We start from the raw sequence: 12096 nt of genomic DNA on the forward strand, positions 1-12096 counted from the left end.
AAAGACACCGAAGCAGCAAACTTTGTGGAAATTAATATTTGTGTCATTCTCAAAACATTTGGCCATGACTGTAGACAGTCCTGGTATCTTGAGCGAGGTAAGCTTGTTTTCAATACACGTACAGCCGATCCCAATTTGCACCTTGGCTCTAACTCTTCGATGTTTGCAGAACTTTAAGGTGTAAACGATAGGATGTTTACATCCCCCACTACACTGTTTATACCTATCCAGACCCCTGCAAACATAGAATAGTTAGGGCCAAGGGAAAGATGTAGGGAGCGAACTGGCATCGATAGAGTCTGCTGAGAAAAGTGTGTAGGGCAAGCAGCATCTTGTTATATCCCCCGCTCCATCCAGGTTGGGCTGAAATGAATCCTAACAGGCTATACTTATTGGGGGATGAATGAACCTTGCAGCCCTCCTATGACAAATGGCACTGGCTTCTAGTCACATCAGTGACGCATGCTATTTTTTTCTTCCAGTAACTCCTTGTCTCTGTATACACAACAAAGCCCAGGCAGGCTTGGCTGCTTTAGAACGGTATGGAGCACCAGATGTAGCAGTAGCTCTCTTTCAAACAGGTTAATATTCAAGGCCCACCAACACCCATCAATGCCCATTGTTGTTAATGTTGTTGCCCTCCCCTGTTCTTTCCCAGAATCAGCCACTCTCCTAGGGGCTGTATGGTGGGGGCTTCTCATCGGAGGGGGAGTAAGGGGGAGAGTAGCTTGGGGGGACCAGGGTGGGCCACATGCGGCTAGCCCCTATGCGACTAGCCCCTGACTGGGAGTCATCAGACAGGCCAGAAGAGTCAGGGAACATCATGCTGGAGCCCTGAGGAGAAGGGAGGGAGAAGATGAGCCGGAGTTAAAACAGACTTGAGTTTGTACAGTACTCATCCTATGATCAGGCAGTAAGGACAGAATCTTAACTTGAAATCCACCAGTGTAACTTGAATTTGTGCATATTTACCATTGACATAAATGCGTGATCTCCTCAAAAGTTTGACTTACCCACACATTGTTCAAGTTAGTCTTCAGTCCTAATGCATTATTCCTGTTAGTTGTGGCTATGTGGGGGATAATGTATGATGGGTATTAGTAGTATATTACCTGCAGGTCGTAGGCAGTGTAGGGTGGCAGGTAGGGGGCAGTGTTGTAGTAGGAGTTGAACGGGGGGGTGCTGGGAACTGGAAACTCTAAGGGGAAAGAGGCTGCAGGAAGGGGCTCTGATTCACACGAGTCAGGGGTCAACATGGGCGTCTGTCCAAAACACAAAATATAATGAGCAATACTGATACCTGTGGTTCATGGTGTGTGCACGTCACAAAGGGCAACACTAAGGGCCACATATACTGAGAATTTGCATCCGGGGGGAATACCTGGACTTGTCTAATAATAACCACTTGCTTTCCTTTTTTCTGTTGAAAAACGCTTTAAAACGTTATGCTAGGATGTGCCCTAATAAATACAACCCTGCTGCTCATCTCACCAAGTCCTTGAAACCTCCCAGCACGGCGGCGGTAATGATGCCCAGGAAGAGAGCGACAATGTTGAGAATGATGACGGACCACAGCAGGTGGTAGAGGTGCACCACATCCTCGCAGCTCCCCACCTCTGTGTACTCATGGTAGCCCCCCATAAGCTCCATACGGCTGGGCCAGTGTGTGGGAGAGGTGGGTGGACGAGGTCAGGAAGGGGAAAGAGTAAAGACATACAGAAGTAAGAACCACCTTATTGAGATGCAAGGCTAAAGAGAAATGTGTAATGCCTACGACATTCATTGTGTACTTTTGACAGGAAAATGACAGGCAAGCATAAATCAACAACATAGAAATGAACAGAAGTGCACCTTTGGTTGTAAAACGGATGACAGTTTCAAATCAAGTTGGAAAGGGGGAACTACTGTAGCTACAGCTACTAGAGAGAGAGAGTTGGGAAACCGGTATGAGGATTGGTCTTCATGTAGGAGTGAGGGCAGGGCATCCAATCATTCCCATGGTGTATTCCAAGCAGGAAGACTTATACACAGCTACTCTTAAAATCAACCACACCAACAATAATGTTTCACAAGGGGCTAAAAGAAAGGGACCTATTTCCAAATCATGGATGTTTTCCTAAACTTTTTCAAAACATCTTTATTCGCATGTCCCAAAAGAGGGTGTTCCTGAAACATAAGCAGTGCTGACCTTAAAGCAACTAAAAAGACACTAAAACAACAAGTGTATACATTTGAGGCAAACAAGTAAATAATCAAACAAAATAGAGCTGAGTTTAGCTGCCTCTCAGGCAGAAAAATAATCCTCTGATAGGAATTTGTGAAGGAGGCTTAGCAAAATCACTTGCCACAGTTGTAGAGGTCACAGCAGTAACAGGTATTGGATTTCACACGTAAGTTACAGGTAGCCCGGGATGCTGTCTGGCAGTGAACCTAGATTTATATCAGATAGTCACTGTTATGACATGGTAACGCATATGGGTCATGCTCTATATTATGTGAAACTGATGGATTTTCAACTCTAAGGCAACATTTAAACAACTTTAAGGCAACCTTTCAACAAAATGGTGATATGAGCTCAACAGGAATTAAGTGTGCACTCACATCTTCATAATCAACAGAGGGTTTTGAATTCGCGTGGAAATCACAGCGACCGGCGTAGTAGGGTCTAAGGTCCTGGGGCGCAACACAAAGTCATCATATCCACATTTTATCCTACTGATTAGGTTTTACACATCAGTAAAGAAACAACAGCAGTAGAACCAAGACCCACTCCAATTTGCATACCGCCCAAACAGATCAACATATGATGCAATCTCTATTGCACTCCACACTGCCCTTTCCCACCTGGACAAAAGGAACACTTATGTGAGAATGCTATTCATTGACTACAGCTCAGCGTTCAACACCATAGTACCCTCAAAGCTCATCACTAAGCTAAGGATCCTGGGACTAAACACCTCCCTCTGCAACTGGATCCTGGACTTCCTGACGGGCTGCCCCCAGGTGGTGAGGGTAGGTAGCAACACATCTGCCACGCTGATATTCAACACTGGAGCTCCACAGGGGTGCGTGCTCAGTCCCCTCCTGTACTCCCTGTTCACCCAGAACTGCATGGCCAGGCACGACTCCAACACCATCATTAAGTTTGCAGACGACACAACAGTGGTAGGCCTGATCACCGACAACGACGAGACAGCCTATAGGGAGGAGGTCAGAGACCTGGCCGGGTGGTGCCAGAATAACAACCTATCCCTCAACGTAACCAAGACTAAGGAGATGATTGTGGACTACAGGAAAAGGAGGACTGAGCACGCCCCCATTCTCATCGACGGGGCTGTAGTGGAGCAGGTTGAGAGCTTCAAGTTCCTCAGTGTCCACATCAACAACAAACTAGAATAGTCCAAACACACCAAGACAGTCGTGAAGAGGACACGACAAAGCCTATTCCCCCTTAGGACCCAGATTTGGCATGGGTCCTGAGATCCTCAAAAGGTTCTACAGCTGCAACATCGAGAGCATCCTGACTGGTTGCATCACTGCCTGATACGGCAATTGCTCGGCCTCTGACCGCAAGGCACTAGAGGGTAGTGCGTACATCACTGGGGCTAAGCTGCCTGCCATCCAGGACCTCTACACCAGGCGGTGTCAGAGGAAGGCCCTAAAAATTGTCAAAGACCTCAGCCATCCCAGTCATAGACTGTTCTCTCTACTACCGCATGGCAAGCGGTACCGGAGTGCCAAGTCTAGGACAAAAAGGCTTCTCAACAGTTTTTACCCCCAAGCAATAAGATTCCTGAACAGGTAATCAAATGGCTACTCGGACTATTTGCATTGTGTGCCCCCCCAACCCCTCTTTTTACGCTGCCGCTACTCTCTGTTTATCATATATGCATAGTCACTTTAACTATACATTCATGTAAATACTACCTCAATTGGGCCGACCAACCAGTGCTCCCGCACATTGGCTAACCGGGCAATCTGCATTGTCTCCCGCCACCTACCAACCCCTCTTTTACGCTACTGCTACTCTCTGTTCATCATATATGCATAGTCACTTTAACCATATCTACATGTACATACTACCTCAATCAGCCTGACTAACCGGTGTCTGTATGTAGCCTCGCTACTGTATATAGCCTGTCTTTTTACTGTTGTTTTATTTCTTTACTTACCTATTGTTCACTGAACACCTTTTTTGCACTATTGGTTAGAGCCTGTAAGTAAGCATGTCACTGTAAGGTCTACACCGGTTGTATTCGGCGCACGTGACAAATAGACTTTGATTTGAACAGCATCAACCACACCAGCAGAATACACTCCAACAACACAAGATACAAAGGAACTTGTATCATAATCTATACGTAAGTAACCTGTATGTAAATAATAATTTCTCATGGAAAATTGAAAAGGTACAAAACAATGATGTAATCAAGTGGCAATGGTCAGATTATATATTAATTCAATCAGTTATTGGTGTGGTTACTGCGTAATAACACAAACTGTGACATTACATATGACTGCATGGTATCTGTGCATCTGTCTTCTGTATGTTTTTGCTGCTTAGAACTTGGCTTGTTTGTTACCGGTACTCACAATGTGTCTTGCTGCAAACACCCCATCCACAATGGCACAGCAGAAGGCAGCCACCACTCCGAAACTGATGAACATAATGGACGCCACCAGCTGGAAGACACACAAGAGTGACAAGAGAAACAAAGTGTTATCCACTCAGACTTATTATCTTCCATAGCGAAGTCAAATCAGGGGAAATATTCTCATTCCATGAATAAATCATTGTGTTTGTTGTTCTGCATCTAATGCTGTACATTTATTTTATATGATGTATTACCTACGACATTATGTATTGAAGTTGTAATAGGATTCATTTAATGTGGCATTGTCGCTTTTGCAGGTGCCCTATGATAGTGTGTGCATGACTACATGAGGTGAGTGTGTATATGAGTACACATGATGTAAGCCAGGTCACTGAGAATGTAGCCTGCGTGAGTATGAATGTTCCCGGCGAGGGGAGGTAGAGGGCAACAATGATAGAGTGCTCTGGCTGTCACCTTGGTGCCTGCACCACATCTGGCAAGGTACCCAGCTCTTTTCAGTCCCTTCCACTCCTCAGAGAAAGACAGCACGTATTCAATTACACACCAATTTCTACATTTTAGTCATTTAGCAGATGGTCTTATCCAGAGCGACTTACAGGAGTAGTTAGGGTTAACTGCATAGCTCAAGAGCACATAGACAGATTTTGACCCGAGTAGGCTCAGGGATTTGAACCAGTGACCTTTCGGGTTACTGGCCCAATGCTCTTAACCACTAGGCTACCTGCCACCCTGCAGCCCTCCCTGGAAAAAGAGGATAGGAGGGAAGCAGTAGCCAGTGACACAACACATTCAACAGCTACCAGCAAATGCAGGGACTTGTGTCTGAGCCAATATTCCTTCCATGGCAATATATTCCATCTATGCTTACTAAATATATTGATGTATACGTGGCAACATCAACAAAAATATTTCTAAATGTTGACATCTAAAATCATGCATACATGGTGTGGATGTGGATGGTGCAAAATAAAACATTAGTATGGTGTTGGTTTTTTGCAACAGCTCCACTGTATGAAGTAAGAGGAATGCACTAGGGTGCGTTGGATGTGTGTTGTTTACTGTTGGCTATTTGCTCCTGGTCCAGTTTTTGTGTGTTAAGGCTGACACGCTACACACTCATTCTTCATTTCGGGAGCTAGGGGGAGTAGCTACGCCCCTGGCAACACGCCACGGCTCTCATCTGCAGTTCCGTCCATACATTCCTGCGTGGACATCTGTCCCCCTCCTCTTACACGTGTTTATTCCTGGCTGCATCTCGCGAGAAGCCCTAAGATACATGTTCTGACAGCCATACTAAAAATCCCTGTGAGCCAACTGTGACATTCTGCTAGAGAAGGTAGCAGTGTTTCTGTGCCCATGCCACACGAAGACCACAATTTGGGCGTAGTCTATCAATGTCAAGTGATTGTAGCTTGACGCATTGAATTGGGTTATTGGCGGTGTTTGTCTGCAGAGAGCTATAGAGGTGTGGCATAGAAACTAATATGGAAGCGCAGGTGTAATATAAATACTCTTACCATCTGCCTCTTATTTTCTATCAAATGGGCTCCGATGATTCCGAGAAAGGAGCCTAAGCCCAGCTGAAAAAAGAGCACAATGTTGTTAGGTCACCAGTCGAACCGGACTAAATGGGAAATTCATTTGAACGGTAATAAAGACCAACAGCAAATAGAACACAACACTTCACTTCTGTTGACTCATTCCGGATCAGGAAATGGTCCTTCTATTTAGTTCACCCAAATGACCTTTCCCCGGAAATGATCAATCCCAATTATTGTGATAGAAAATGACCAAGTTCAAATTCTGTAGAAATGTTTCCTTGACCTAAGTGTAGCACATGTGAAATGTGGATGTGAAACTTACTCCTCAGCCTGAAGTGTCCCCGCTTGCGCCAATGAATAGCTAGATATTCGCGCAGCATTGACTGGTAAGACACTTCAGGAGGGCAGTCATGTGTACTAGCAAGGCAGTGGTCCCAAGTTCGTGCCAGGTATGGGCTGAATTGGGAGGAAGTAGTACTCGCTAAAGGCCTTTGCAGACTGTACGATTTTAGCCTAATTTATGCCATGATTTTGACTTCTCAGACCACATTGTGGGCAAATTCTTAGGTCGTAAACAATCGTTGTACGTCTTGGCTTGTTCAGTGTGACAGGGTCTAGGTCTGATTAAATACCGAAAAAGTTCTAGTAGCATCCGACTTTTTTGCCTTTATCGTGTAGTGTGGCTGGTGTTACGATCCCGGTGACTAACCAATAGTGTCACGCCCTGACCATAGCTTGCTTTGTATGTTTCTATGTTTTGTTTGGTCAGGGTGTGATGTGGGTGGGCATTCTATGTTGTATGTCTAGGTTGTCTATTTCTGTGTTTGGCCTAGTATGGTTCCCAATCAGAGGCAGGTGTCAGTCATTGTCTCTGATTGGAAGCCATATTTAGGTAGCCTGTTTTCCTTTGGGTTTTGTGGGTGGTTGTTTCCTGTGTCTGGGTTTCGTTTTCGTTTTGTATTTCACGGTGTTATTTTGTATTTCTTAGTGTTCAGTTAATAAATCGAATATGGACACTTACCACGCTGCGTATTGGTCCGACATCTCTTCTCATTCCAACGACGAGCGTTACAAATAGGAACAAGGCCGACACTGAGTATAGTCAGATTAATATAATAGTTCGATTTAAACTTTTAGCCTACATGCTGTGCAAGAAAAAATATTTCCCTAATAATCCTGTTTACATGACATCTGAAATAGGCTACCTGATGGGATTCTGATAAATGCACAAAATGTCCAATCAAAATAAAAGTTTTACCACAGCGACTATGTTATTTTGGGAAAGCCTATTTGATTCTGAGTTCGAACATATAAAGTTTGTATGTGAAAAGTATTTCTAAGATGCATTCTTTTAGTTTTTCCGAACTCACTTCACTCACGCATAAGCATAGAGTGAGACTTGCGCTGCTGGCACATGTGCAGATCAAATACACTGCTGCAGTTGACGTAGCCTACGTTGGCTGACGTAGCCTCACAAGCAAATCGCAGAATGTGTCGACAGAACACATTTGAAGCAAATCTTACAATCTGACCAGGTTGAGATCAAGATTTTCATTTGGTAACGTCGCACAGTGTGACGTAGTTAATCGTAAAAGACTGAATACCGCGTATAGTCTGCAAAGGCCTTAAGCAAGCAGCATGGCTTCCTTTACAGTGGTGCCGTGACCCAGATCTACAGTTGCACTCAGCTCAACACTGGGGTCGCTGTTGAGTATGTTTGAGCGGTGGATGTAGCACATGGGGATGTGAAACTTACTCCTCGGTCTAAAATGTCCCCACTTGCGCCAGCGAATAGCTAGCGTTTCACATGGCGTGGACTGGTAAGACGCTTCAGGAGGGCGGTGACATGTGCTAGCAAGGCAGAGGTCACAGTTTGCGCCAGGTATGGGCCGAATCGGGAGGAAGTGGTACTCGCTAAGCAAGCATTGTGACGTAATTTACATATGCATAGATCTATAAATGATAGCATTGGTGTCCAAGATCACCACTCTATTACTCTCATCAATCCAACTAGGGTTGCAAAGGGTCGGAAACTTTCCGCTAAAATTCCGGAATTTTCCCGGACATTTTCCATGGGTAGTTAAGCCCGGGGAATTTGGGGAATTTTGCTTAAATTCATCAAAGAAGTTAGCTTACAACAGTGAACCGTCGTTGTGGGATACACATAAGGCAATTCTAGCTCTTGTGGCATATTTTGGTTAAACTGTCCCCAATTCAAGGGAATTGCAACCCTCTCCATGCACAGTGCACTATTCCATCACATGTACAGCTGATTCTCAAGATCTTGCACACTAATGAGATGCTATTGAGCCCACACTACTACACTGTCTGTGCCAAGGACTACATGCTTTCTGGTAAGTTTTGATTTCAATACTGGGTGGGGTGAATATATTTTATATGACATACATGATTTCTTGTGAATTAGTAAATAGTAGCCTACATCAAAGTGTGTTTAAATCATTTCTAACTTGTTAACAATTTTTGCTAGTTAGTTTTTGCTATCATGTGGGTTTTAGCTTGCTTAAATCTGCTAACTGAGTGTTAATTCACCCGTTTCCATGTTTCATTTTAAAACATTTATCTTACAAAGGACTTGTCTAATCTAACTGCTTAACTATTTATCTGTACATGGAATTGTACTTGGGTTATTTTTACTAATTTTTTCTTAATCTGTACAGGAAAATGCCATGGGCACTATCTGATGTGTGGAGACATTTCACTGCAGCTAATGTAGAAGGAAAAGCTGTGTACATTTGCAAATGCTGTGCCAAATCATAAGTGAAGAATGCAACAAAGATGCAGAATCATCTGGCCAAGTGCATAAAGTTCCCTCAGTGCTCACAACAAGCAACCTCTGACAAAAGTCCCTCTACGTATATTTGAGGTGAAAATGATGAATCAGATACCTTATTGATAGCAACAGCTCACAGTCCTCCTGGATTCTTTTTTGACTCAATGGAGGAACGTAGTCAGAGAAATGCTGATGAAGGTCTTGCTCGAGCTGTGTATGCAACTGGTTCACCTCTGATGCTCACAGGCAATGTGTATTGGAAGATATTTCTGAATGTTCTTCTCCCAGCATACACCCCTCCAACCAGACATGCTTTATCTACTCATTTGCTGGATGCAGAGTTCAACAGAGTTCAAGTGAAGGTCAAGCAAATCATAGAGAAAGCAGACTGTATTGCATTCATCTCTGATGGGTGGTAAAATGTTCGTGGGCAAGGAATAATTAACTACATCTCCACCCCTCAACCAGTATTCTACAAGAGCACAGACACAAGGGACAACAGTCACACCGGTCTATACATTGCATATGAGCTGAAGGCAGTCATCAATGACCTTGGACCACAGAAGGTATTTGCACTGGTGACAGACAATGCTGTGAACATGAAGGCTGCTTGGTATAAAGTGGAGGAGTCCTACCTCACATCACACCCATTGGCTGTGCTGCTAATGCATTGAATCTGCTCCTCAAGGACATCATGGCACTGAAAACAATGGATACACTCTACAAGGTATGTGAAGGGTCATCATGTTATAGCAGCAATCTACCTCACCAAGCAAAGTGAGAAGAATAAGAGTGCCACATTGAAGCTGCCCAGCAACATCCGTTGGGATGGTGCTATCATCATGTTTGATAGTCTCCTGGAGGGGAAGGAGTCTCTCCAAGAAATGGCCATATCACAGTCTGCCGATATGGACAGCCCCATCAAGAGGATCCTCCTGGATCCTGGGAGAAAGTGGTAAGCACCTTGAAACCTATAGCAGTAGCCATTGATGGATTGAGGGAGACAATACCATCCTGTCTGATGTTCAGACTCTGCTTTCAGATGTAAGAGAAGAAATCCGTACTGCCCTGCCCACTTCACTGTTGCACCAAGCAGATGAAACTGCAGTTCTGAAATACATCAAAAAGCGTGAAGACTTCTGCCTGAAGCCCATACACGCTGCACCGTACATGCTGGACCTCAAGTATGCTGGCAGGAGCATCCTGTCTGGTGCAGAGAACAACAAGGCCTATGGTGTCATTACTACCGTGTCTCGCCACCTTGGCCTGGATGAGGGCAAGGTTCTTGGCAGTCTGGCGAATTACACTTCCAAGCAAGGGCTTTGGGATGGAGATGCCAACATATCTGATCAGCCACCTGGTGGAAGGGACTTTGTGGATCTGAGGCTCTTTCCCCTGTTACCGCCATCATCCTCCAAATCCAACCAACATGAGCCACCTCAGAGCGCAACTGGTCCTTGTTTGGGAACACACACACCAAAGCACGCAACAGGCTGACCAATACAAGGGTTGAAAAGTTGGGGCCATCCGGGCAAATTTGAGGCTTTTTGAGCCTGACAATGAGCCATCCTCAACAAGGTTGGAAAATGATAGTGAAGATGAAGCCTCAGAGTCTGATGTTCCTGAGGTGGACATTGAGGAGGTCCAGGGAGAAGACATGGAAGCCTGAGAGGAAGACAACGAAAGCTTTAGTTTCTAGACTATAATTTTACAGATGTATGTTGAAAAGATTTTTGGGAGATGCAATGGATCACTGGGGATCATTCAAAATTCCCTTTTGTTGTTCAGTGAAATCATCCCATGTGCAGAGTCAACTCATTTAAATAAAGTTCAATTCGTATAATTTTTATTTTATATATATCTATTGGAAGGATTTAATAATTTGTAATTATGTCTACTTATGAGGTAAAAGGTTTATGTTTCTGTCTCCATATGATATGGTAAGTATATCCAATGCAACCATGAAACCATTTACATTTTTGTAAGGGGCGCGTACTGGCGGCAGAGAAGTCAGACGCAGGAGAGCAAAAACTGTGTTTCCAACGGCGCAGTTTATTAATAAAAACCCACCGGAAAACAGAACAATCAATAAATGGGTACAGAAACCGACGCACACCAGAACTAACGTGCACAAGCACTTACAATAAACAATACCGGACAAGGACATGGGGGGAACAGAGGGTTAAATACACAACATGTAATTGATGGAATGAAACCAGGTGTGTGGAAGACAAGACAAATGGAAAATGAAAGGTGGATCGGCGATGGCTAGAAGACCGGTGACGTCGACCGCCGAACGTCGCCCGAACAAGGAAAGGCACCGACTTCGGAGGAAGTCGTAATAATTTTAAAATGTATTCATATTAATTTGCATATATTTCTGTTAATTCCCATATATTCCCACAGAAAGTTTCCACCTCTGAATATTCCCCAAAATGTGTAACCCTAAATCCAACCAATTCAGATCTGTGATTACTTCAAGGAAAGAAAGGACTTCGGGAAACAGCAAAGGGAGCACCCCCCTATCCACATCGACGTGACAGTAGTGGAGAAGGTGGAAAGTTTTAAGTTCCTCGGCGTACACATCACGGACAAACTGAAATGGTCCACCCACACAGACAGCGTAGTGAAAAAGGCGCAATAGCGCCTCTTCAACCTCAGGAGGCTGAAGAAATTTGGCTTGTCACCAAAAACAGTCAAACTTTTACAGATGCACAATCGAGAGCATCCTGTCGGGCTGTATCACCGCCTGGTAGGCAACTGCTCCGCACACAACCGCAAGGCTCTCCAGAGGGTAGTGAGGTCTGCACAACGCATCACCGGGGGCAAACTACATGCCCTCCAAGACACCTACACCAGCCGATGTCACAGGAAGGCCAAAAAGATCATCAAGGACAACAACCACCCGAGCCACTGCCTGTTCACCCCGCTATCATCCAGAAGGCGAGGTCAGTACAGATGCATCAAAGCTGGGACCGAGAGACTGAAAAACAGCTTCTATCTCAAGGCCATCAGACTGTTAAACAGCCATGACTAACATTGAGTGGCTGCTGCCAACATACTGACTCAAATCTCTAGCCACTTTAATAATTGGATGTAATAAATGTATCACTAGTCACTTAAACAATGCCACTTTATATAATGTTTA

At 44.5% G+C, this 12096-nt stretch overlaps 1 protein-coding gene across 1 annotated transcript in view; it reads right to left on the reverse strand.

The window, feature by feature from the left end:
• Window positions 1–672: 672 nt before the first annotated feature.
• Window positions 673–12096, reverse strand: part of tmem255a (transmembrane protein 255A) — a 30544-nt gene continuing 19120 nt past the window's right edge. Inside the window, exons 3-9 of the mRNA XM_039011643.1 lie at window positions 6134–6196; window positions 4594–4683; window positions 2602–2673; window positions 2342–2430; window positions 1492–1654; window positions 1113–1262; window positions 673–834 (exon numbers count right to left, since the gene is read on the reverse strand). Of these exons, the coding sequence (XP_038867571.1) occupies window positions 673–834; window positions 1113–1262; window positions 1492–1654; window positions 2342–2430; window positions 2602–2673; window positions 4594–4683; window positions 6134–6196 (789 nt within the window). The remainder of the gene's footprint in view (window positions 835–1112; window positions 1263–1491; window positions 1655–2341; window positions 2431–2601; window positions 2674–4593; window positions 4684–6133; window positions 6197–12096) is intronic.

This window comes from Salvelinus namaycush, chromosome 17 (assembly GCF_016432855.1).
Source record: "Salvelinus namaycush isolate Seneca chromosome 17, SaNama_1.0, whole genome shotgun sequence".
Taxonomy (NCBI): domain Eukaryota; kingdom Metazoa; phylum Chordata; class Actinopteri; order Salmoniformes; family Salmonidae; genus Salvelinus; species Salvelinus namaycush.